This window comes from Alnus glutinosa, chromosome 3 (assembly GCF_958979055.1).
Source record: "Alnus glutinosa chromosome 3, dhAlnGlut1.1, whole genome shotgun sequence".
NCBI lineage: Eukaryota > Viridiplantae > Streptophyta > Magnoliopsida > Fagales > Betulaceae > Alnus > Alnus glutinosa.
In genome coordinates this window covers 26172746-26198756 of record NC_084888.1, presented here as the reverse complement: position 1 = coordinate 26198756, position 26011 = coordinate 26172746, and the positions used below count along the sequence as shown (strand labels likewise).

General features: G+C 35.1%; 2 protein-coding genes across 2 annotated transcripts; both read left to right on the top strand.

Annotated features, from left to right (window-relative positions):
* Positions 1-653: 653 nt before the first annotated feature.
* On the top strand, positions 654-3533 carry LOC133863285 (uncharacterized). The gene is made up of 4 exons (XM_062299237.1): positions 654-745; positions 1804-2078; positions 2680-2808; positions 3247-3533. Exons 1-4 carry the CDS (start codon positions 654-656, stop codon positions 3531-3533), a joined length of 783 nt encoding a protein of 260 aa, XP_062155221.1.
* Positions 3534-12005: 8472 nt separating this feature from the next.
* LOC133863284 (uncharacterized) lies at positions 12006-24679 on the top strand. The gene is given in 6 exon segments (XM_062299236.1): positions 12006-12764; positions 12766-12981; positions 12983-13097; positions 13099-13251; positions 24403-24486; positions 24488-24679. Coding segments are annotated over 6 exon segments (969 nt in total). The 5' UTR covers positions 12006-12555.
* The last annotated feature ends 1332 nt before the right edge of the window (positions 24680-26011 follow it).

Sequence of the window (26011 nt, the reverse complement as noted above, 5' to 3'; positions counted from 1 at the left end):
TTTGCAAGTAAAAGATTATTTGTACGGCATTGATTGCGGTAATTATCTACTTCACTATGAATTGCAATCCTTTCTTTTAAGTTAGTTCAAACTTAAGCGAAATTTCATTTTTTTTTTTTTAAAAAAAAAAAAAAAAAAAAAAAGAATTACTCAAATTTCAATATGTTTAAGGCAGCCTAATTACAGGAAACCTTTGTCCTTTAGTTATCTTTTTGGTAGGAAAAACTATATATTTCTAGTAATTTCCAAATATGAATTGCAACGTTTTTCCTTTGATAAGATTGGGAGCATATATTAAGGAAAATGTAATAGAAAACTCTTGTACAACCTTTTTTTTTTTTTTTTTTTAAAAAAAAACTAATTATTGGATTTGTTTTTTTTACACGTAGGTTCAACATATTCAATAGTTGATTTTACAAGAGTTGTATAAAGATGGTAAACATATCATATCTCGAAACTAAAACTGGAAAAAAGCAAAAAAGAAAAATTACCTTGCTAAAAATGGTAAGAATAGGAGAAGACTTATTCAAAATGTGTGACAATTATGATGAGAAAATCAAGGAATTGTGTACCAACAACTTCCATCCATTAATTCTCCGCCTTCTCCCCTTGAGGTCGTGCTCTGAAAATTCCATGTTCAATAATTCCCTACAATGGCTTCTTCAAGGAAATGGGCATGGATCATATCTTCTGTTGCTTCTTGCATATATTTCCATGTCATTATCTTTCAAATTCCACTTTTCAGGTAAACTGCATTGCTTTTCCAATTATCTTTAACTCATCATCAGAATCATGGATGAAAAACAAAATGACATGAAAAACTTTTGTTTCAATTTGGATCAATCTAAGAGCATCTCCAGCAGAGTCATTAAAACCTTCAAAATAGTTAAATTTGACTATTATTAGCCTTTTTTTTTTCTCTCCAGTAGAATAGTCCTTTTAACTTTTTTTTCTATTCATCTGTATGTTGCTTGGAGGGAGTCCATGGCGGTGGGGTTTAAGCTTTGGAAGAAGAGGTTTTGTTGGGATTCTTTAGGACTGTGATTGCGTGTGAATGTGGGGTTTAAGAGAAGAGAGACAGAGATAGAAAGGAAGAGACAGTGGAGGGGAAGAGAGTGAGGGAGTTCGAGTGCTCCAGCTTCCTTGTGATCTGGGTTGTGCCGGAGGTTCTCGGCGATTCCCAGTAATTGTTCGGCATCGGCTCTGTTGGGATTGGGGAGATGGGTTGGGGTTGGGGGGACCGGAGAGAGAAATGAAAAAAATAAAAGAAAATGGTTAAAAAATAATATTTAAAAAAAGTAAAGAGTGAACTACCAAAATTTGTAATAAAAAATTAGTAGCTCAAATAGAAAAAATGGTATTTTGAATAGCTAAAATGAAAATCATTGCTAGAGATGCTCTAACATTTGTTTGATGAATACATAGAAGAAAAAAACTTTTAGTATATATCTATTAAATACCCCATTATTATTATTGTTATTCTTTAAAGAAATACGATGGCTCATTTATTTATTTGCTTCACTATATGGAGGGTGCAAATTTTGAAATTAATACTGTATTTTCTTTCCCTTATCATACCTAAAGATGATTGTAGAGGTCGAGTTTCTTCTCATGCACGCGGAAGGAAGAAAAGTTGAACGAGTAATACTAGAAATCACACTTTCATCACACCATTATCTCATTCTATATTAATGTGACAGTATCAATCAACCTTTAATTTTTTTTTTTTTGTTAATAATGGTCGATATAAGAGCTGATTACAATAACTATATCAGTACGTTAACATATTTGTTTGATTTACAGAGTGCCTTGTATAAGCGGTTTATGTAGAACACCCATACAAGTGACATGCTCACAATTGATTGCGAGTGAAGTGTTTCCTACAGTTGTGGTGAAGGCTCTCCTGTATCCAGGGGCCATTGCAAATGCTTTGTTTAAGAATAGAAGCATCCCAAACTACAACAACTTGCTCAACTTATATCACTTCACCAATCTGACGACACCTCCTGCTGCAACATCTGATCTTCAGCGCATAGAGGTTAGTACGTTGTATATTCAAACATTTTCCTCGAGAGTAGGTAATTAAATAACAATTTTTTCTTTTTTTTTTTTTTATATATATATATATATGCTCCTGTAAACAAGCAAGTTTAGAACTAAAATTATTACTACATGGCATTACTTAAGTTTTAAGTTTGTATGTTTGTTTGTTTTTGTTTGTGTGTGTGTGTATGTTTTTATTGACTGGCAATATGAAAATTTGAAGTAAGGTGTCATAAGAAGTAAATCCCTATGAAACCAATAATTTCATGGGAACTCATCCATGAACAATAGATTGTGCACAACTTGTTGTGCAAGAAGTTTTTCCCGTAATTTCATAGTTATCAAAATAATATATCAAAAAGTGAAACCAAAAGAATTAAGTACATTCATTATTACAAAAGCACTATCCTCCGTTTGTTTCAACGTAAAATATTTTCAACAAAATAATTCACTAACGGCGAAAAATCACAAATAACGAGATTCTGGCGATGGTGGCCGGAATTCAACAGCATGGGCTAGATTCTTGCCAGTTTTGCAAATAATGATCAACGAAAATCATTTTCAGTTTGACTGTAAAAGCCTCTTTAATTTTTAGAAAATGATTTAAGGTTTTCAAAATCGTAAATTGTTTTCTAGATTTAAACTCTTCATTTCGACAACCACCATCGGAATCGCCGGATTTTGGCGGACTAGATTCTGGCCAGTTACTAGTACAGCCGGAATTTGGAGACGACGGCCGGACGTCGCCGGATTCGGTTTTACGCTGTTGGTGATTTTTTCGTACGAGCCAAACGCTAAAAAATATTTTCAAGAAAATCATTTTTTAAAGAAAAATAATTTCGTTGAAAATATTTTACGACGGAAAACAATTTACGTCGAAACAAACGAAATATAAGAGAGAAATTTTTCCTGAGAATTTTTGACACTTCTGATAATTTTTTTATTTTTTATGCCTTCACCCATCTAATAGGAGCCTATATATCATCACTTATCCTAAAAGCTTAAAGTTTATAGAAAAGACAAAGACAAGTTTGAACTCAAAACCTTTGCTCTAATATTATGTTAACTCACAACTTATTCCAAAAGCTTAAACTTATTAAAAATAGTAAATTTAATCATTTAATTAATATTTAATTGTGTTTCCCTCAAAAAAAAAAAAAAAAAAAAATCTTACTCACTTTCGATTGCATCAGGTTCTTGCAGGGTGTTACTTATCCATTGCTGGAGCAATTTTGGGTGTGATAAAAAGAAGCAGAATGAGCCTCATTGCAACACTGCTTATCCTATGGGGCCTTGTGAAGGAAGCCACTACTAGAAAATCTAGTGACACAAATCCAATGAAACCCATTGATATTTACCCAACAATGTCAGTAGCTCTCCTTTCTGCCTTCTTATCCATAAGAAGGGATGTTAGAAAGCTAGTTCGAAGCTACATAGGTAAGAGAAACACAAAACATTCATGGACTCATTTGGAAGCAAAACCTTTGTGAGTCATTTTGTCAAATATCCGAATTTTTCCAACCTATTTTTACTTTTTTTTTTTTAATTATTATTTTATCTCCAATGGTAGTGAAAAATACTTTCATCCCTTTCTCAATGGATTGTGAAGAAAGATAGAAAATTCTTATTGGTTGATCACTTGCTTACACAAAAATATAGTTCACATTGCTCTAAAATGTATTTTATATGAGTTGTAGGCATACACGTTTAAAATATTAAATAATCATAATATAAAGGAATTTAAAATAACAAGTATTCATGTAAGTTATACTCGATCACATTGGTTGTAAAAATCCTCGAAGTAATCTCTTTGGTACTCTCCAACCTCAAAATCTGTGATATGGTTTATTTTAGTCTCTAATCTTAAGTTCAAGGAAGTCCTAGCCCTAAATTGTTCAAAATATGCATGTTGTCTGAGCATCAAACATCGCCATCGATCGTTTGATAATTGCATCGGACGTTTGGTCACTAGTTGCAACCCATTTTAAGCAAAGGAGTTTGATTCCTACACTTCACGGGTACAACAATTACACAACACCCCCTCACATGAGAACATGAGAGTGGACTCCACCCCCATGTGAGGGGGTGTTGTATAATTGTTGTGGTAGTGTTGTAAATCCATCATTTTTCCATGAATATTATTTCCATACGCATTAAAGTTCATCCATAATCATTAAATATCTAATTCATCATTAGATCTATCATTAAGGTAAGGAGCTACCTCTCTTGAAGGTAAAACTTCAAGAATCCACCTCTCTCTCTCTCTCTCTCTCTCTCCAACTTACTCTATCTCTAGGGTTTATAAGGTAAGGGGGCGTCCAAGTGGGTGGGAAGGGATTTAAAGATGCTTAAAAAGGCCTCCTATACACGCACATAAGGGCCGAGGTGAAGAAATTTTATTGCATGCAGGCTATCATCGAACGTTTGATCCTAATTCAAACGTTCACTAAGGTTTATTTAGCATTGAACGTTCAATCCCACCTTGATCGTTTGATCAATGCAAAAAACTGTAAAGTAAAAAAATCTCATTTTCTTCCACTTATAACCAACATTTGCGTCCTTAGGATATAATTAGAACATACTTGACCCTAATTAAAGATCGGAGTATTACAGGTTCGTGTCCACTTGCTTGACCCACCAACCTGTTAAAGGTCAACATTGACATAACCAATTTAAAATAGCGGATGACACAACTAGGGGTGAGCAAATCCCCGCCCCGCCCTGCCCCGCGAAGTCTAAAACCCACACCCATGGTGCGGGTTTAGGGGCCTTTTTTTGGGCCCCTGCATGGTGCAGGGCGGGTTGCGGGGGAGCCCTTGAAAATTTCTCGGGTCCCCGCCCCACCCCGCCCATTTTTTAAAAAAAAAAGAAAAGAAAAGAAAAGAAAAGAAAAGGGGAAAAGAAAGACAAGTTACCCTAGAATGAATCCTAAATCTCCAGTTCTCATTTCTCTCTTCGGTCTTCAGTGAACGGCGCCTAGCTGCGGAGCTGCCCACGACGCCCACGTCCAGCTGCCCAATCCCACCGGCCATCGCCCACAACGCCGCACAGCCCGCACCCCACGCCCACAGTACATTCTCTACTTCTCTCGGTCACCTCTTGTCTTCTTTCCTTCTTCTCTTCTTGTATTTAGCTTGTATTTAGCTTATTGGTTTGACAATTTGTTAGTGAATGACAATTGACAAATCATTTTGTGAGAATTTAAAATTTTTGTATTTTGCCTTTTCTGAAACATCATATTGGTACTGGTAGTGCCTTGCTAGCATGGAAATTTGCAGCTCGAGTAGCCTTTGTTATTGAGATTTGGGTTATTTATAATGCTGCTGGGGATTTTGTTGTGAATCTTCTGAAGAAAGTGATGTGCCTTGTTCATCCCCGCGGGGATCCTCGCCTCGTTCATCCCCGCCCCGCACGGTTGCTAGGAATTTTCCGCGAGGCGCGGGTTCCCTTTGGGGAACCCGCACGCCTACGGGGCGGGGGCAAAAAAAACCAATCCCCGCCCCCCCTCGCCCCATGCTCACCCCTAGACACAACACAATCAATTTGACCCCTTTCATAAACAAGTCGTGTAGGAGTGACCCGACACGATTTGATCCACATAAACCATTTAATAAACAGGTCGTATGGGTTTACTCAAACACAACCCGTTTGACCCATTATTTGATAAACTTAAAATTGGTCAACCTAAGGATTGTAACTCTCTCTCTCTCTATTTGTGATGTTGTTTAACAAGAAAATGAAAACCGACTAACTCACACTAAAGCGAGCATAAACTTCTAGTTACCTACTATAGGCGTTGCTCAATTTATCATATGATAATGGTTAGCATTGAATATCTTTTGATAGAAGATACCACTGGATTTGGGGGGAGCACATCACACACAACTCCTCTAGTTGGTTGGAAAATCGTTGTTGGATATAATCCTAATGTGGTTGCTTATGCAGATCAATTCTACAACCATCGTGCAAAGGAGCGAAATTGTTTTGCTTTCTTGTAATAAGCGAGAAATACGATTCAGATATGAGAAAAATGGTGATCAAGAGTACAGGGAGAAACCAAAAGATTCAAGCAAAATAAATTAATTTCCCAATACAATATCATTAAGCTTCAGCTCGAAAACATATAATTATTCCTTCTTGAGTCTCAGGCTTTGACGCAACAATTGAGCAGCTGAAAAAGTTCATCCTTGTTTGCAAGAAAAATTCAGTGGTATCTTCTATTTTTTTTTATAAAAAAAATGATTTCGTAAATGGGTCACCTATGGGTTAAGCAAGTTGACCCGAAATTGACTAGTTTATTAAACAAGTCAAGTGGGTTGACTCAGTATTGACTCGAACCCGCTAATTTTGTATTGGATTCATGTCGAGTTCACGACTAATATAAAAAATTGTCAGCTTTAATTGTGTCAACACTTCTGTATCAAATTTCATGACACATGATGTAGATGATAAAAGGACCTAATTGAAAAGGGATTAAAACTCCAGACCATTATTGAAAAAAATTGAAGGACTCTTTTGAAAAACAGAAAAAAGTAGGATTGTGACTCGTATTTTTCTAAAAAAATTATTCAGATCTTTTATATATTTTATATGACATGTATTTTAGTTTAATTTATTATTGTTTATCACAAAAATATTAATAATACTATTAAAATGATGTGGGATGCCTAAAATATCTATAATTTTGCTATTATAAATTTCTACTAATCTTTCCTCTACTAAAAAAAATATCAAATATGCTTTTTTATTTTTTAGTTTTTTGACATTTCCACACAAGAGGGAAAAGAGGGATTTAAACTAAGTAGAAGCGTGGTCCCTAACCGATTGAGCCACCTCTTGAGGACATATGCTTCTTCTACCATATGCATTTGTTTTAATTAAATTTTTTTTTTTTTTTTTCAAATGAAGCATAATCTTAATTTTCTATTATCGGATATCTGACATAAATTAAAGTGTACTTTAGAGAAAACCAGAAAGATCTATATTTTTAATTAAATTGAAGATAATTCAGAATATTACCTCTTTTTTTTTTGGGGGGGGGGGGGTAAATATAAATTTACTTATAGAGTAATTGCGGCAATTACTCAATGGATTTCTAAATCAACTTCCAACTCTTTAAGTTTTTTGAAATTTTTTTATTTTACATTTTCCCATTCAAAATGGTCTAAAAATGCTTATGTGACTTTAACCAGGGTTAGTGCCATGTCATAATTAGGGGTGTAAACGAGCCGATCCTGAGCGAGTATTGGCTGTTCGGGATCGGCTCGTTTATGTAACAGTGAAGCTCGAGCTCGAGCTCGAGCTCGACACGAGCCTAATTTTGGTGTGCGAGATCGGCTCGTTAAGAAAGAATTACTGATCGAGCTCGAGCTCGAGCTCGATCATTTTTGTCGATTCCGAGCTCAAGTACTCGGCTCGAGCTCGACTAGAGTGAAAAAAATCCTAGCACAAACAAGTAGATTGAGAACCCTAAAATCAGAACCAATCAACCAACAAATCCGACTTAAAAAAAAAATAAAAAAAAAAAAAAAAAAAAAAAAATCAACCAACAAATCTCATACATAAAATCCAGAAAAGCAAAGGACAGGAAAGTAGAAAACAAACCAGATGAAACGGAGCTAAAGCCAGAAGCACCATTCTCAATCTTGAAAGCTTGGAAAGAAATGATTTTGGAGCCAGGTCGGGCTCTTCCACTAGGCGGTCGTCAGATACATTGCATTATCTCTCCATTTGAGACTCTATAACTCCCGTATAGAAGAATCAATAAAAGAAGCAAATAACACTTTTTCTTTGTTTCAAAAAAAATACAAAACAATTTCTCTTAGCAAATTACCAAAAGTTTCCTCTGGTAGCCAAGAAGTAGGAGCTAGGAGGCGCAGCCCGCTTGACCTCCAGCTAACCGGCCTCTCTCCTTGACTCCTCCACTCCATTCGGCAATCTCGTACCCGGTTAAAGTGAGGCTTATCTCTGCTATTTTTTTCTTTTTCTTTTTTTTAAGAGTTCGTTCCTTTGTTTTAGGGCCCTGTTTGCCAACGCCCACTGCAGACGTGAGTAGTGGGCGTTGGGTCCCATGCAGTACTTCGACTGTAAGTGGAATTTTCTCTGCGAAAATTGTGGCTTAGGCGTCAATTGTAATTTACTGAAATGGAAGTGGAAAGCTTGACTTTCTTTGGAAAGAAGTGAGGGCAAAATGGTAATTTCAATTATTATGCTCATTGCCTGTTGCAGCTGCCCTCAAAAGAAGCAAAAAATCACGTGTCCCCTGTTGAAAAAACTGCAAAGCTTGCAGTCGAAGTACTGCATGGGACCCAACGCCCACTACTCATGTCTGCAGTGGGCGTTGGCAAACAGGGCTAGATCTTTTGTACAAAACTTAATCTTTTTTGATAGTCATTAAATGCCTACAATCATTTCAAAGAAAACGTGTTGTCAGGATTCAAAGATAAGATGAAGAGGGTGTGGCTGATTCACAGCCACATCTTTTTTCTTTTTCTTTTTCGTTTTTCGGTCATTTTTTAATGTCTTCAGTTTTTTTTTTTTTTTTTAAAAAAAAAAACACAATAAAGAAAAGCCGAAAAGGAACTACTTCACTTTTTTTTTTTTGTTTTTTGTAATGACTTCACTTATAAAATAGTATTCCATTTTTTTTTAACAAAAAATTATATTAATAATCTAATATTAGGCATTTGGAATTACGAAAAAATGCCAGTTTATTATTTTGTCTGTATAAATTAATTACTAATTATTAAAAAAAATGTCTTATGCAGGTTTAAAATGTTACATTATTTTATTATAGAGTAAAATGTCTTTGATAAATCAGATTCTAGTTTATTATTCTTTTATGTCACTTTTTTATTTATAATATTGTTAATTATAAATATATGCTAGAAATATACATTATTTATGAAAAGCTTTAAACATGGAAGAATAAGAAAAAAGTTATAATTGAATCTAAAAAAAATATGCAGACAAATTTATTACTAGCATTAAAATATGAAATCTTAAAAGCAAGATAAATAATATATATATATATATATATATATATATATATATATATATATATATATATATATAAAGGCCACGTCTAACATTGTCGCCTTAGGCCCCACAATATATCGAGTCAGCCCTGTTTGGAGCAAGTCCTTTTTCAAAGTTGTGGATTGTTGTGGCTGAAATTCATGACTCATACCGAGATTTTGTTAGTTTTTCAGGTGATTTCGTCAAACCGTTAAAACTTGAAAGCAAAAAAATCAAGTAAAGGACGTTGAAGAAGATGCACCTTAAACTTGAAGGAAAGACGAGACAGTGTTAACCATGATAAAAATTTTTCTTGAAGGGTAAATGTGAAGAGTCAGCAGAGAGAAGAGGCGAGATTTGTTGAGGATAAATTTGAAATAAAAGTGGTTGATATTTTTTGGAGGGAAATGTTTACGTTAGGCGAATAGGCGTCATTATTGCAAGTGATAGGCGCACTGCTCAAAACATTTCTTCACGTTTTTTCCTGACTCGCGGACGATTGTGTCAAAGCCAAAACAACCCATTTGACTTAATAAAGGACAAAGCTTTTTACCATCCAAGAAAAAAAAAAAAAAATGGGAGAAATGCTTTTCCTTTAAATCAAGAGTTCGGATGTGTATTATTTTCTTGTTTTTATATATATTGGTTGAAAGACTGGCCTTGAGTCAAACAAGTCAAAAAAAAAGGAGATATTAATATAAAGGGGAGTGTTTGAAGGGGTGGTATGTGCATGGTCCATAATTGAGTGGTTTTTTTTTTTATCATTTTCCTAATATAAAGCTCCTTTAAAAAAAAAAAAAAAAAAAAAAGTCTTAACAAACTAAGTCTTAAGTTAAGTTAAATATAAAATTATGAATAGGTAGGACTTGTCTAAATGACTAAGAGCATTTTCAAAGTCTTATATAAATTTTTATATAGAATAGCTAACTAAATCTCAATTTTAAATAGCTAATTAAATATCACTTTATCTAGTTTAACTAATAATTTTTAGAAGCACCATACATCTGATTATCTATTTTTAACTTTATTTATTTCTTTATTCATTTTTTATAATGATAATACTTTCTTTACAGTCGATTGATAATACTAATTAAATCATATCAAATGACTAACGATTATATAGCACGATGTTAAATCATATGATCTAAATTATAATGATAATTCATAACTTGTGAATTGTGATTATAATTAATATATAAGTAATTCCAATCCTAATAATTTAATTTGGGATTGTATGAATCACATTATTATTATATATGAATATTATGATTAAGTTTCATAAGTGTCATTATATCATATGAATAATGTGAATTCATACTTACTGTAACGTACGTATGTAATCTATATACATAGTCATTATATCTAAATATTACTAATAATTATTAAATACTTAAAATCATAAATCATACTTATTAAGTGTATGAGTGTATCTAATTAAGTATCTAAATACTAAATCATTATATTAGTATGAATTTGTATACTATAGTCTGTATCATATATGACACTATGTAGCTATAATTATATATGTTAGTAATAAGTATATATATATTTATGATTATGAATTATGAATTATGAATTATGAATCATATCATATCACTTTATTTATGTGATTATCTATGAATCTATAATAAGTAATTAAGTATGATCATTATAAATTTATAAATCATAAATCATAATTATCAAATTTATCATAATTCATAATTACCTACTAATAATACTAATATTATATGATCATATAATCTAAGTATTATCATATGATAGTATATTTAACATATTAACATAATCTAACAATCCGTATGTAATGATTATTAAATATTTAATGATAATACTTATAACATATAATAAAGTGATTGCATATTTTATATTTACATGTCATAAGGTAGTATGGTACAATGTTATATTATTATATGATCATATAGTCTTATAAATTATAATCCTATTGTATTACATAAATAATTTGATTAAATATATGGATTGTCATTATATTATATGAGTCATATGACTAACAATTAATTATTGATATTATTCACTTTTACTATTTTATATACATATGACCAATTAATATATATTGATTAATAACTATTGTTATTTGTTATTTAATTTATGCTTACATAATACACATAGTATATTATTCATTAATATATATATATATATATATATATATATATATATACACACACGAGTCGAGCCTTAATAAACGAGTCGATCCTTATACGAGCGGGTTCACGAGCTTTAGTCGAGTCGATCCGAGTTTATACGAGTTTGCATCGTTTAATAATCGAGTTTGATTTTCGTGTTCACGAGTAGCTCATTTAATAATCGATTCGAGCACGAGTCGAGTTTATTCGAGCCGATCTCGAGTAAGCTCACGAGTAGCTCAGCTCGTTTACACCCCTAGTCATAATGGTTGCCACATTTGTTAAAAAAGTAAATTTTTACTTTATTACAAACTTTAAAATTTAAAAAAATAAAAAATTGAGAGGTACAATCTACCTTCATAAATGGAGGAGTGAGTGAGCAACTCCTATGCTAGAGATGGCCGCACAAGCCACCCTTTTAATAAAAGATAGTCGTATGAGCCACTTTCAATTTGAGAGTGTTTTGCAGATCCCTTTATAAGGTGTGGCGGCCCATTTGGGATGGAGTGGTGGCTCTGTTGACCTTCTCAATTTTAGTTCTTTTATTTTTATTTTTTTAATTTCTCAATTTTTTTTTTATTATTTTAACTAGGTGAATGCAAACACAGTAATGTCATGTCAACATTTTTAGACTATTATAAGTGGGAGCGAATTGGAGCTAAAAAAGACGAATTTATAATCTATTAAGTAAAGCGATGACTAATAGTATTATTAGTAAATAACTTTTTTTTTTTTTTTTAAGATTAGTTTGGTAGAGCCATGAAACAATGTGAAATGTGGTAGGAGACACCATAAAAAAACATGAGATTCCTCTCACATGCTGTGAGTGCCGGTCCATCTTGTGAATGATTGATGCTCATGAAAATCCTCGAACTCTGGAGGTTTGTATTTGCGTACTGTACTCGCTTGCCTTTTATCATCTACCTTTATACGTTGTAGATTTTGATCTTTAGCTTGGGTTCTCCTTTTCTTTTCGTTCCTTGAATTATGGAGAACTAGAGACTTTTTGGGTTTCGTTGCTGGCTTTTGCTTTCTAGTCTGAGAGAGATAATCGATGGATTTGCTAATTGCTAGACCAGGTTGTGTCTTTGGGGGGTATATTCTAGTTGTGGGTTTTTGTTTCTTGGGTTTATTGTTTTGAAAACCCGGATGAAAGTTGGCATTTTTATGGCTGGGAATTGAAAAGTTCTGAACTTTTACGAGTTTTTAGTTGTGAAAGTTGGAAATTGAGATAGGTGATTACTTTTCAGATGCGGGTTTTAGTTGTGATGAGCTAAAATACAAGTTTTTCGGTACAGTAAAATTCAGAAAACAGAACAGAAATAATATTGGTCTTCAGTTATTGATTTTTGGCACAATGTCTTTCCACACGATGAATTATGCATCCCATATCTTGAGTTAAGTAGATATGAACAGGAACCTTTATGAGACAAGGTTTAGTCCAGCTCTAGCTGTTCCTTCATCATCGATTCTCTTACATGCTGATGAAAGTGGTAAATTTCCTGCATCTAAGAAGGGTCCTGTTTCAAATACACCTTCAAGAAGCAGTGACTCTACTGGTTCTTTACCTAGGTATTATTGGAGGGGTGTCCGTGGTTTCTTCACTGAATTTTTTGAGAAAGCTAGTCAAGTGGAGTTCAAAAGATGGAGAAAGTTCCCTTCCTTTTATACTTCACTCTGATTCTGTGTTATATAAGGAGCTTTTATCACATGAGACTTATTTTCCTTCCCTCAGGAGTAAAAGGGAATGTACTCATGATTCAGACCCTACCCCAATTGTGGAGTAAAAAGGTTTTCCTAGAGAATTCAGGAGCTCATTGCATAGTAATGCCCTGTAACATTTCACATTCATGGCATGATGAGGTTTCTAAAGGATGTTCTGTTCCTTTCCTCCATATGCATGGGTGAGTCTGTTGCCAGGGAGCTCAAGGAAGCAAAGTTGAAGCCACTTGAAGTTGGGATTCATTTGCGGATTGGAGTACTTGCGACTAATGCAACTTTAACAGCAGGATTTTATCAGGAGAAACTACATAATGAATGAGGTAAATTCATTGCGTGGCTCATGTCTGCTTTTGTTTTTCTTGCTCAGCTATATTTGGTGAGTGCATGTTTTATTGCATACTAGGATAATAAAACATTATTGGACTAAAGAACAGAGGAGAGTAGAATTTGGATAGAGGGCATTGGACTTTACATTTCAATTGACATAAGCTCATTATAAGTATCAGCTGAATTGAGCTCAATTTTTTTTTTTTTTTTTTCGTGAAACTCTTTGAAAATATGATTTATTAGGATTTTGACAGGACCTATTATCAATTTGCTGATAACTTTGATGATCTTGGTTCATTTGAACAATTTGTTTGGTTAATGAAGGAACTGGAATTTTATCAAGTTCAAGTCCTTAAGACCTTACTTTGTTCAAAATATGAATTTCTTATTTAAGAATCTCTTTTTTTTTTCTTAGTTCATTTTTAGGCCTTTGGCCTATTGTTAATTTCTTGCATGCCTGGTGATGCCTTTTCCTAATAATATATATATATATATATTTTGTATGCATCATTCTCCTAGTTCTTTATATATGTTATCTACTCTGTCGAGCCACAATTTCCCCTTGAGAAAATTTCTAGATTCAAGGAACCTTCTGTGGTGCAATCCACCACAATCCATCTGAGTATCCGAAAACTGATCTCACTGCCCCTAAATCTTCCATTGAATTTGTTGTCATGTTGCCTTGATCTGTATAAATCCCCACTAAAGCAAGGATATTTAGATTCCTCTTATATTTTGGTATTATGACAAAGACATTACATTATAATTATCTAGGAGTGTAAACTAGGAGCTGATTCCCGGTTATTGGTCAAAACTGAAAACAGGCTCCAGGGTCCCTGGTTCCTAGTTATTGGTCAAAATCGGGAACAGGCTCTGGGGTCCCCGGTTATTGAAATTCAGTAACCGGAACCGGGTACCCCGGTTAACTAGGGGTTACCTGGTTACCTCGGGTGAAACCGGTTATCCAGACCGGGTGGTATTTTTTGGGCTTTATTTAAGGGATAATTGCACCGGAGGTCCCTGTGGTATACCATAATTATTTTTCACTCCCTATGGTTTAAAAAGTTCACTGGAGGTCCTCGTGATATGCAATAATTACAAATCGATCCCTGGCGTCAAATTCTGTTAAAATTTTTAACAGATTCCGTCAAATGCCACGTCAGCGCCACGTGTCGTCATCTTATTGGTGACACGTGGCGCTGACATGTCTAATTTTAATAAAATAATATAAATTTATTAAAAAATAAATAAAAAATACTTATTTTTTTTTAAAAAAAAAACAAAAAAAAAAAAAAAAAAAAAAAAAAAAAACAAAAATGGGAAAGGGGTGGCCAGGCCACCAACAGCCCATGGGGGTGGCCGCGCGCCACCCCCAGAGGCCGCCGGGGGTGGCGCGCGGCCACCCCCAGTGGCCGGGGGTGGCGCGCGGCCACCCCCAAGGCCCAGGGGGTGGCCTTCGGGCCACCCCTAGATCTTCTAAGGGTGGCCCGATGGCCACCCCCGGCCACTGGGAGTGGCCGCGCACCACCCCCAGAGGCCACCTGGGGTGGCGCGCGGCCACCCCCAGTGGCCGGGGGTGGCCATCGGGCCACCCTTAGTAGATCTAGGGGTGGCCCGAAGGCCACCCCCTGGGCCTTGGGGGTGGCCGCGCGCCACCCCCGGCCACTGGGGGTGGCCGCGCGCCACCCCCTGCAGCCACTGGGGGTGGCGCGCGGCCACCCCCAGTGGCTGGGGGCGGCCAGGCCACCCCCAAAGGGGTGGCTGGGCCACCCCTTCAGCTTCTTTTTTTTTTTGTTTTTTTTTTTGAATTTTTTTTATAAAAAAATAAGTATTTTTATTTATTTTTTAATAAATTTATATTTTTTATTACGATAGACACGTGTCGCCATCTTATTGGCGACACGTGGCGCTGACGTGGCATTTGACGGAATCTGTTAAAAATTTTAACAGAATTTGACGCCAGGGATCGATTTGTAATTATTGCATATCACGAGGACCTCCAGTGAACTTTTTAAACCATAGGGTCAGAAATATTAGATATGTAAAAAAATTAAAAATAGCATACATGTATAGCATTAAGAGCAAGTCTACTAAAATTCAACCACTATTTTTAAACAATCCAACAATCAAAAGTTCATAAACATAGTAAAAAAGTTTAAACTCAAAAGTTCATAAACATATTAAACATATCCAAGCATGGTCCGGTTTCTGGCTTTTTGCAGCTGTGCAACTTCTGCTCGCAATCATCTATAATTACAATAGAAGAAAAAGGAAAAAGAAAAGGAGAATGAGTTAAATGAATAAATCGCTAAAATGAATTAATAATAATGAAAAGTAAAATGAATTTATAACCATTTACCATGCTCGTCAAAGATTTCAACAATATTCTGCAACTCATGCTGGTTCTTTAACAGTCTTGTGTGCAAATCAGGGCCTCAACTGTATTCAAGTCTAAAATATTTGCAATGTTATCCCTACCGTTACGGTTTGAAGTTAAATCAGATGATAAATGGGTAAAATTTACCATTGTTAAATTTTAGAATTACAAAATTTCCCTATTTAAATGATTAAAAATATTTTCTTTGGGAAAAGTATACATACCCCCTCAAACTACCAACATATGGTCAATGTCCTTCCTAAGTTACCAATTGTGTCTATGTTCCCCATGAACAACTAAAAAATGTAAATGCGCCCCCAATACCAAAAATATCCTTCATAATTTTTTTTAAAGAAAATCTTAAAATTATATATAGAAAAAAAAAATAATAATAAAAAACTATTTAAAAAAATGTAATTGAGAAAAAAAAAATGAAAAACCGAGCTACCCCTTGGTTTTTTTAAATTTTCTTTTATTTTTAGTTTTATTTTTTTCAAATTTATAATGATATTTTTGTCTTATTGAAATTTTTTAACGGTACTTTTTTTTTTTTTTTTTTTCTTTTTTCTCTTTGCTGAGACATTGCCCTTTTTTTTTAGTAATTTATGGACGATATTGACACAATTGGTAGTTTATGAAGGACATTAAGAATGAAGTGGTAATTTGAATGGATGACCAAGCTTGATGTGGGTTCTAGGCCGTGGGTAAGTGATTGAGCATATTCAATTTATTTTTTTAAGAAAAAAAATGAGTATTTTGGGAATTTTCACGCTATCTGTTATGATTTAAAAGAAAATTCTAACATATGGGTGAGTCAGTGACATTGCAAACTTTTTATAATTGAATACCCGGCATTAAGAGTTTTTAAAATTTGAAGTAATAAGTGCAAAAACGATGAAAATTAACCTCCTGTATTTCTTCAATATTGCCCTTGTGTTACAGGTTGGTGGGTACACAGAATTATCTGAGGGAGACCTTACATTGGCGACAGTGAGAGACGCAGGGCACCAAGTGCCGAGCTATCAGCGCGCCAGAGCACTTTCTTTGATCAAGCACTTCCTCAATTGCACACCTCTTCCTGGCACTAAAAGAATTTGACTGAGCTTAGGCTTTCCAGTTCTTCCAATGAATTTATTGTCTTGTTGCCTTGATCTTTATAAATCCCCACTAAAGCAAGGATATTTAGATTCCTCTTATATTTTGGTATTATGACGAAGACATTACATTATAATTATCATGCAAATGAAGTATCAATTGTTAAATATAAACTAATATTAATCCATTTTATCAATCATAGCATCTAAAATGAACCACTACGTTCCATGTGCAGGACCTGGTATTAAGTTTTCACGAGTACTGTTGTCTCACTATTTTACCTAATTGCTGTTAATGAATACATTTTCTTTTTGTCCCCATCGAAGATGGCTGATTTTTTTTTTTTTTTCTTTTCATTCCTTTTAATATGGTGAATAATAGAATCAACTCCCTGAGATGATTCAATTTCCATAGCACATCCAGGTGTGCCCATGTTTGCTGTCTAAACTTAGATTAGTGGAATGTAAGATTGTTCTATCACAATGCTTTGCCAACTGGCCACTATATTGATATTCTTGTATTACTCTTTATGCCAAAGAGAATATGAGCCACTTGTTCCAACAGTTCGGTAAATCGCTTCCATATGAGATTCCCGAGGTGAGTTTCATAAATTGGCTCACTATACTGATCACATAGTCAGTATCTGGACGAGCATATGACAAATAATTAATTTGCCAGCTAATCATAAATACCTGCCTTTATCCACTGTAGAACTTTCATCACTCTACCCTAACTTATTGTTTTGCTCTACTGAATTGTCAACTGCCTTGCATCCAAGCATCTTTGTTTCGTTGAGTATATCAGGTACATATTTTCGTTGAGGGACGAGTATCCCATGTCTTGATCTAGCTACCTTGAGGCTCTACTTCTGTGGATTGCCAAACCAACTTCTCTGCTTTGGTCAGTAACACAAGGCTAAGGATCTAGGATCGAAAAGTCATCTTAATAGTAACTCATCAGCTCGACAGTCATCAATCCCGCCTTCCAACATGCAATTGCCATCAGACCGAGCAAGAAAGAAAGGGTCTCCTCAATTAGTAGGGAACGGTCTTTCAGTGGGTTAAACCCCTGCTCAGTAAAAGGTCGAAAGTAAACAGACTAAGTAAGGACACAGTCTTTCTTTTGTTGCTGTAGTACAATATCCATTCCCGGTTAGTATTATGCCATCCACATAAATGATTAAAGCAGTTACCTTTCCTTTTAAAGACTGTTTAATGAACAATGTGTGATCATCTTGGCTTTGCTTGTAATTACACTTCTACTTAGCCCAAGCAAATCTTTCAAACCATGCCCTAGGAGATTTTTTTAACCCATACAATACCTTTGTCAGTTTGCAGACTTTGCGATTCACCGAAGAATCTTGAAGTCCAAGAGAAGTCTCCATGTATACTTCTTCCCCTAGGTCTCCATGATGAAATGAGTTTTTTACATCAAACTGCTGAAGTGACCAATCTAAGTTTACTACCAACAAAAGTAAGACCTTGATAGAGTTCATCTTTGCCACTGGAGTCTATCCCAAAAGTCTGTGTGAAGCCTTTTGCAACTAATCTGGCCTTTTATCTTTCGACTGAACCATCAACTTTATGTTTCACCGTAAACACCTATTTCCATCTTACCACCTTCTTTTCTCTAGGCAATTCAACTATATCCCATCTGTTATTTTTATATAGAGTACTTTTCATCTCTTCCTGCATTGCTTCCTTATACTTTTGAGTCTTCAAGTGCTTCTTGTACATTTTAGGGAATGGACACAGATGACTGTTTCGAGAGAAAAATAAGATAGGGTAATGAAAGATTGTTATAAGAAACAAAAGTAGATATGGAATATTGAGTACGAGATCTGATTCCTTAATTTGAAGATCAATGTCATTAATTGCAGGCTGGTATTGATGTGTCTAAAGTGGGCATAGGATTACCTGAGTCGGGAGTCAACTTTTAGTTGAGAGGCTGAAGAATAGTCTTATTCTTTGGGCTTCAGGAATAAACTCGTAACCCTTCCACCGGAAAATGACGTCCTCTACCCCGAGTAGGGCGACCAAGAAGAACTGGAAACCCTCCGTCGTTCCTGCCACGTACAGTGCATGGAGCCGATGAAAATAGGTTTCAACATACCACTCTCCTTGAGTTGTTCCATGAATCCGACGTTTCAATTTGTAGATTTGTACTGCATTCCCCATTTTGAAATAGGTTTGAGCTAGGGATGTCAATGAGTCGAGCTCGGTCGGGTAGTGCATGTCCAAGCTTGGCTCATTTAAATTTATCACGAGCTCAAGTTTGAGCCGAGCTTTTTATCACGAGCTCGAGCTCATGATAAGTTTTAAAAATTAAGTTCAACTCGGCTTGAAAAAAGAAATATCAATCTTTTGTGTTGAAGTTATCTAGTTACCACTAATTCCTAATCTTTATAATTTACATTACTATGAATTATATACTTATGAGTTAAAATTTATAAATTATGTGACATTATATGACTATAATTTATAGTTATAGCATTATATATATATATATATATATATATATATATATATATATATATATATATATATATATATATATACAAGCCGCGCTAATAAGCGAACCGAGCCTTTTTACAAGTATGTTTGTGAGTATGTATCGTTTAATAATCGAATATAGTTTCATGTCTACGAATGGCTCATTTAAGAACCGAATTGCGCACAAGCCAAGCCTTATTGAGCCAAGCCCGAGCGAGCTCACGGGTAACTTTGGTTCGTTTACATCCCTAGTTTGAGCCGTTGCATCCAAACTTTTTTGTTGTACTGAGCAACAAATATCCCTGACTAAATCTCTGGCCGAATGCAACAACCACAACAAAATGGTAGAATCTTCTGCTTCTCATTTTTCATAAGTAGGGTCTACTTAGTTCTTGAATTTTGCCACTTCAAGTATCTTATTTTCTCTCTACTCTTACTGTACAAAAGAGCAGATTGTGACCAAGCAAGATAATTGAGCCTGTTTAACTTAACGATTGTGATTTGGAGGGTTGGATTTTCACTACGAGATGTCACCTGACTCTCTACTCCTTGTAAATTTCTGAGGTATGATTTATCTCGACATTTTTATATCAAACATCCAACCGAAAATGTTCCATTACATAACTGGGCTCATAAAAAATATTTAAACTACACTACGCAACACATATCAGGTAATCAAAAACAGAGCATCATCATCTTTTTCTTCTTCTCCTTTTTTTCTTTTTTTTTGCCTGCTCTAAACGACATGTCGTTTAGTTAGACTTACCGTCACATGCCTCCATCTCAAGTTCTCAACCTGTCGTTTGTGTTTGAACTAAACGACATGTCCTTTCTCCATGCCTAAACAACTTTGTTTTGTATTTCTTCCACCATCGTTGCCCCAAAGCCGTCGGAGAAATGCATCGCCTGATCAAAATGTCACAATTTCTTTGGAGATTGTTACACACCTGTAACTTCTAAGGTATTTTCTTGATAAAACTTGTAAAAGAATTAAAAATGAAATTCAACAAAAACACTGAATTGCATTGATGATGAAGAAATAATTTGTTTACAAGCTAAACTGATCTAATTCGAGGAAGATTGGCCTCCTAATTATTAACTAAACTAAACTAAGAACTAAAACAACAATTCTTCTTCAATGAACATTTACAGAGGCTTTGGGCTATTTATAGATAATCCAACCCAACTACTAAACTAAATAACAGCTCACTCTAACAGCCCACAACTGCGACCTTTAACCAACTCAGCAGCCCATAAGTACTTGTAGATATTACTTGCCACGTAAACCACCTACACATAGGCATGTGACAGTACTCACCTCTTCAAAGGCTCCTTGCCCACAAAGTGCTGTTTAAAGAAAGAAAAAACCATTTGCTGTAATTCAACAGATCAGCCAATTTGGTTATACAGGCCCGTGAATCTTGCTAGTGGTTAACTTGTCCAGTTATCAAGACACAAATTTAACTTTCAAAACAAAAATCTGACTTTTCCACACTCAGGACAATAATTGCACTATTTGGCTTGGAAACTCTCCTCTTCCATTTCCAATGCAAAAAGCCATTCATGTGTTCACTTGATGATGTTCCACATGCACACACTGCCAGCAAGCTGTACAACACATCTGTCACGCACCAATCCATCTTCTTGAAGATTCCCATGCCAGCTCTCTTCCCTAAAGCTATGGAATCAACACTTCTAAGATCAACCATCGCATGGAAAGACCCAGATTGGACTAGAATGCTTCGTCCCCTTCCCCTTTCTCGTAATGCCTTTTCTCCTCCTGGATCAAAAACCCAAATGGCATGTACAGACCCAATGACTTTGACATAAAGGCGTTCTTGTAGCTCCAAACTGGATTGGAATGATAATACCACTATGCCGGCCTTCTTGCTCTTGCTCATCACGATTACCTTCAGAGCCTTGTTCCTTGCATTCTCGGAAGCCAGTTGTAGCATCTCAAGCTCCATGTACTTGATCTTCTTGGACATGAGAGTGGAGAAGGTTTCTTGAAGAAAGAAAGGTTTCTTTCCTGGATCAAAACACCACCTGCCGCACCACTGAAATAGGACACCCTCCTCCAAATTTTGTTTGACCTGTATATCAAACACATTCTTTGCAATACCAGAATGTTCCTCCTTGTTTGAAAAAAATTTCCCGAAATTTTGCTCTAACAATTCGTTGTTCTTTATATCTTTATTTTGCTGGTTACATTTCGCCATTCTGGATTTCATGATTTCTTGATTTTCGACACCCAACACCCGCCAAATTTGAATCGGCTCCGCACGAGCTGGAAGTGGCTTCTCCACAAGAGTTTTTTGGCTCTTTATCTCTAGAGAAACTACCTCTAACTCTTTAATTGCTTCCTCTTGTTTGATTTCTTGACAAATCTTAAGTGAGTTAGGTATTTCGATTGCCTCTTCTTGTGCCATATCGTGCAAAATCGCAAGACAATTGTCAATGGCGCAAATCATCTGCTGGTAGCTCTCACGGCCATCCTCACGCAATTCCTCCGTTCTCCAGTGTTCTTCATCAGATTGCCTTTGTGAAGAAAAATCTTCATAATTGTGAAATATATTGTTGAGCTCTTTAGGATGCAGCATTCTTGAATGAAAATATTCATACTGCTACCTTTGATCAACTTTGCCAACCATAGATTTCTCTTGACACAATGGTCCAATCTTTTTCCTTTGATCAACTCGGCCAATAAAAGATTCATCTTGCTGGATTGGACCTTTATCCTTCGCAACTCCGAGATGAGCAGCTTGCTGCCAGCCATCATGTCTGGAAGGATGATACTGAAATCTCCCATTTCTGGTATCTAGATGATGCTGTTGTTGAAAGTCAGCATGGTACTCTCCAAGAAATTGTCTTCTTGGAAAGAATTCTCCCTGCTGATGACTCGTATCAATTTTGGACTGATAACGGTGAAATTCTTCCATCCTGGGTTCTAGGCGGTGGAATCGATTCATTATGGGTTTTGGGTACTGCTTGAATTCTTGATATCTGTGAAATCCTTCCATCCTGGGTTCTGGGAGGTAGAATCCGTCCATTCTGGGTTTTGGGTATTGCCTGAATTCTGGATTTTGAAGCCTGGTTTGGTAATACCCCAAAAATGGTCTTCTTGGAAAGAATTTCCTGCTTTGCTGATAATGAAATTCAGTCTTCTTGGTATTGGAATCTTGCTTTTCGATCATCTTGAAAATTGTAACTGATTTCTTACATCTTCGTCACCAAAGAAAGTGCTCTGATACCAATTTGTTACACACCTGTAACTTCTAAGGTATTTTCTTGATAAAACTTGTAAAAGAATCAACAATGAAATTCAACAGAAACATTGAATTGCATTGACGGTGAAGAAAGGATTTGTTTACAAGCTAAACTGATCTAATTCGAGGAATATTGGCCTCCCAATTATCAACTAAACTAAACTAAGAACTAAAACAACAATTCTTCTTCAATAAACATTTACAAAGGCTTTGGGCTATTTATAGACAATCCACCTAACTACTAAACTGAATAACAGCTCACTCTAACAGCCCACAACTGCAGCCCTTAACCAATTCAGCAGCTCATAAGTACTTGTTGCTATTGCTTGCCACGTAAACCACCTACACATAGGCATGTGACAGAGATGAACTTAGATTGAACCGCTTAGCCCCCTCAGCCACATATAATACCCTTTCGTGCAACCTGTGCCAATCAAGGATGAGAAGTTTTGATCGGCAAAGGTTTGCTGGTGACGCTGGTGGCATAGACTCACTTGAAATGCTTGCTCTCTCAAAAATCTCGAACGTGGGTCTTTTGTGGTCACTAGTGTAGACTGATCGTGAGTCTGCCAACACAACAGCCACAAAACCAACAATAACCCAAAGAAACCAAAACCAACCACAACCTGGCTTCGATAACAAGTTGAAAGACAAAAAGAAAAAAAAAAAAAAAAAAAAGTTGACAGAGAAAGACATATATTTCTTTCACAAAGTTGCATTATTCTTTTCTTATACTAATTTTATGAAGAAGAATATTACCATTGTAAGCTTTGACGGAATTGCCTACATTAACTCCCTCCCTCATTTTTTTTTGTTCTTTTAGTTGTGGATTTAAGTGAGGATGCTTTAAAAGTCATCATCTTGTGCATGTTGCAAAATTTTGTAAAGCCAGTTTGCTGCTTTTCCTTCCTCAATAATAAGAATTCGTTTCACTTCAATTTTGCAAGATTTATCATTAAAAAAAAAATATATTGTTTTGCATTTTCTGATGCCTTGCAAGATTTGTTATAAAAAAAACATTAGTTTGCATTTTATGATGAGCGCCTTGCAATATTTGTTATAAAAAAAATATTGGTTTGCATTTTATTGATGCCATGTGAGTTTGAAGTCACCACTAGGTTATCTGTGTAGGTCTTTTCATGCATAACTCTATAATCTAAGAATTAAGTTGCCTTAAGGATATGTTATTTCTTATCCTAGATCATTAATTTGAGGCGCTGCTGTATGAAGATCTTAGGTACTAATGTGCAGGAGCTCTAAGTCTAATTAATACATTACAAAGTAAGTGGCAAGCAGAAGACGAATGTAATAGCTACAAGTTTCATAGTTCTTTTTCCTCTCAACTTCTAAGGTGCTAATAGTTGCAATAAATTTACGGAGTCTAGGATGGAGTTTCCTTAGTGTATTATGTAAAGTGTTGTGCCTGGTGGCATTGAACACTATCGAAGTGTTGGGATGAAGTTATTAACTTCATTCATCGATTAGAAGTAAAGATGAAAAATGATTAAACTAAATTTATGGAAGGATCTAACTTGTTTGTCAATGCAGCCTCACCATTCTGTTTCCTGTTATTTTTATTTTTATCCTGCTTAAGAACATGCTTTAACCTCTATCTTACATGTCTGCAAAATAAATTTTTCATTTTTTGTTTTTGTTTTCGCTTGGAACTTAACTTCATAGTTGCAATTTCATTATTATTCTTCCTTTTATGGGTCTCCTAGTTAAAATTCCATATGAGCTTCTTGGAGCTATTCTAAAAGATGTTTGGAACTGAGAAAGAGCAGACTTATTAATATATTTTTTGTTGCAATAAGAAATTATATTTCATTATGTACAATCCTTTTTCGAGAAATGTGAGTAATCATCGTTCATTTGTTTTTTTTTTCCCTCTATATTTAATATGTAGGGATTTGAGGTGGTGCTAGCTGCCAAATAAAGCAATTATAGAACATACAGTAATTCCTGCAATTGAAGCTTTAAACAGAAAGGACATGGAAGGAGCTAGCGCTCAACGTTTTGAGGATTGCTCTCCAAGTTCTTTTAGTAAGGGCAATGAACTCAGTAATCATTGTCTCTGATGATATGCATGATCTTTTGAATTGGGATGATCCACTTCTTAAAAAATGTATTGATCCAATGGACTCATTGGCCAGGTCAACTATTAAGTCAGTCAGCTTCTTGCAAAAGTCTAACTTTGGATAATCAAATAATTTTGCTGCATATCCTTTGGTTGAAATGATTAATTTTTCACCCATATTGGTTTTTACCTTCTTGAGCACCTCTGATATGGTCATTGCTCATCTCAAGAATGGAGAATATATTCCTACAACCTTATGCACGGGCAGAAAGACATCTTGAATCCTATTATGAAAAAAGATCTTTCTCACTGATAAATTATCATAACTACATTTTAAAAAAGAAAAAATAAATAAATTGAATAAATAATATATCTCACATACCTGAAAATTCTCTATGATGTTATTTGTAATGGACAAAGATTTCCTCCAAACTAAATTAAAAATGCTCAACCCAAAAACAAGGGAGCAATTAATATTTGTGTTATAAAAAATGTGTAATGTAACACCCCGGCTTTCCGAAGAAACCTAACTATTGACTACATAGTCGAGCTTTTATATAGTTTTACAAAAATAACATTTAAAAGGTTATCCTATCACAACTTAATGGTACAATCACTTTTGTGGTTATCACAATATTAACATTATATTTATAAAATATGGAATAACCATATGTTGTAAATATTATAACGCTATACAAGCATTATAGCGACAATGTAGCATTTTCACGTTTAAATTCATATGGGTATTATTATAGCATTATAATAATATTAACCACTGTGCATTTTCTATATGGACTTTATAACTGCACTATAAAACACATTAATAACTTAACCCACATAAACTTTATACGGGCATTACAATGGTACTACTCAAAATTTAAACTGAACAAAAGCTAGAGTTTTAAGAAATATACTTCAAAAACTTCGCTCTAAATGATAACTTTGAACTTCTAGACCAAGAAACCACTTCTGCAGTGCTCTCCTACTCAATAACATCTTCCTCACACCCAAGAACACTTAAAACTGAAACTAGAGAGAGATTTGAGAACTTTGGTGTGATAAAATGGTTGAAAACTCGGTCTATTTATAAAATGTCCTTTCTTGATCGACCGAGCTTAATATCTCGGTCGACTGAGCCAATTTATGTGTTGGCCTGGTAAAAACTCGCCAATTGTCTATTGTTCATTAGCATCAGAGTTATCCAAATGCCAGCCATCTCAATCAATCCCCACGTGTCCTTGGTCGACCAAGACATGTGGCACATAACTTTGGGACCTAGTTTTCGCCACGTGCAATTGCCATGTCATCGACCTATATCGGTTGACCAAGGTACCCAGTTTAGTCGACCGAGCTCCATTTGGTAGGAAACCTTAATGATTAGGTTCACTAAAAAACTGTGTTTCACGTGAGATTATACTCATTAAGTCGTGGACTTACCACTTTTTTTTTTTTTTTTT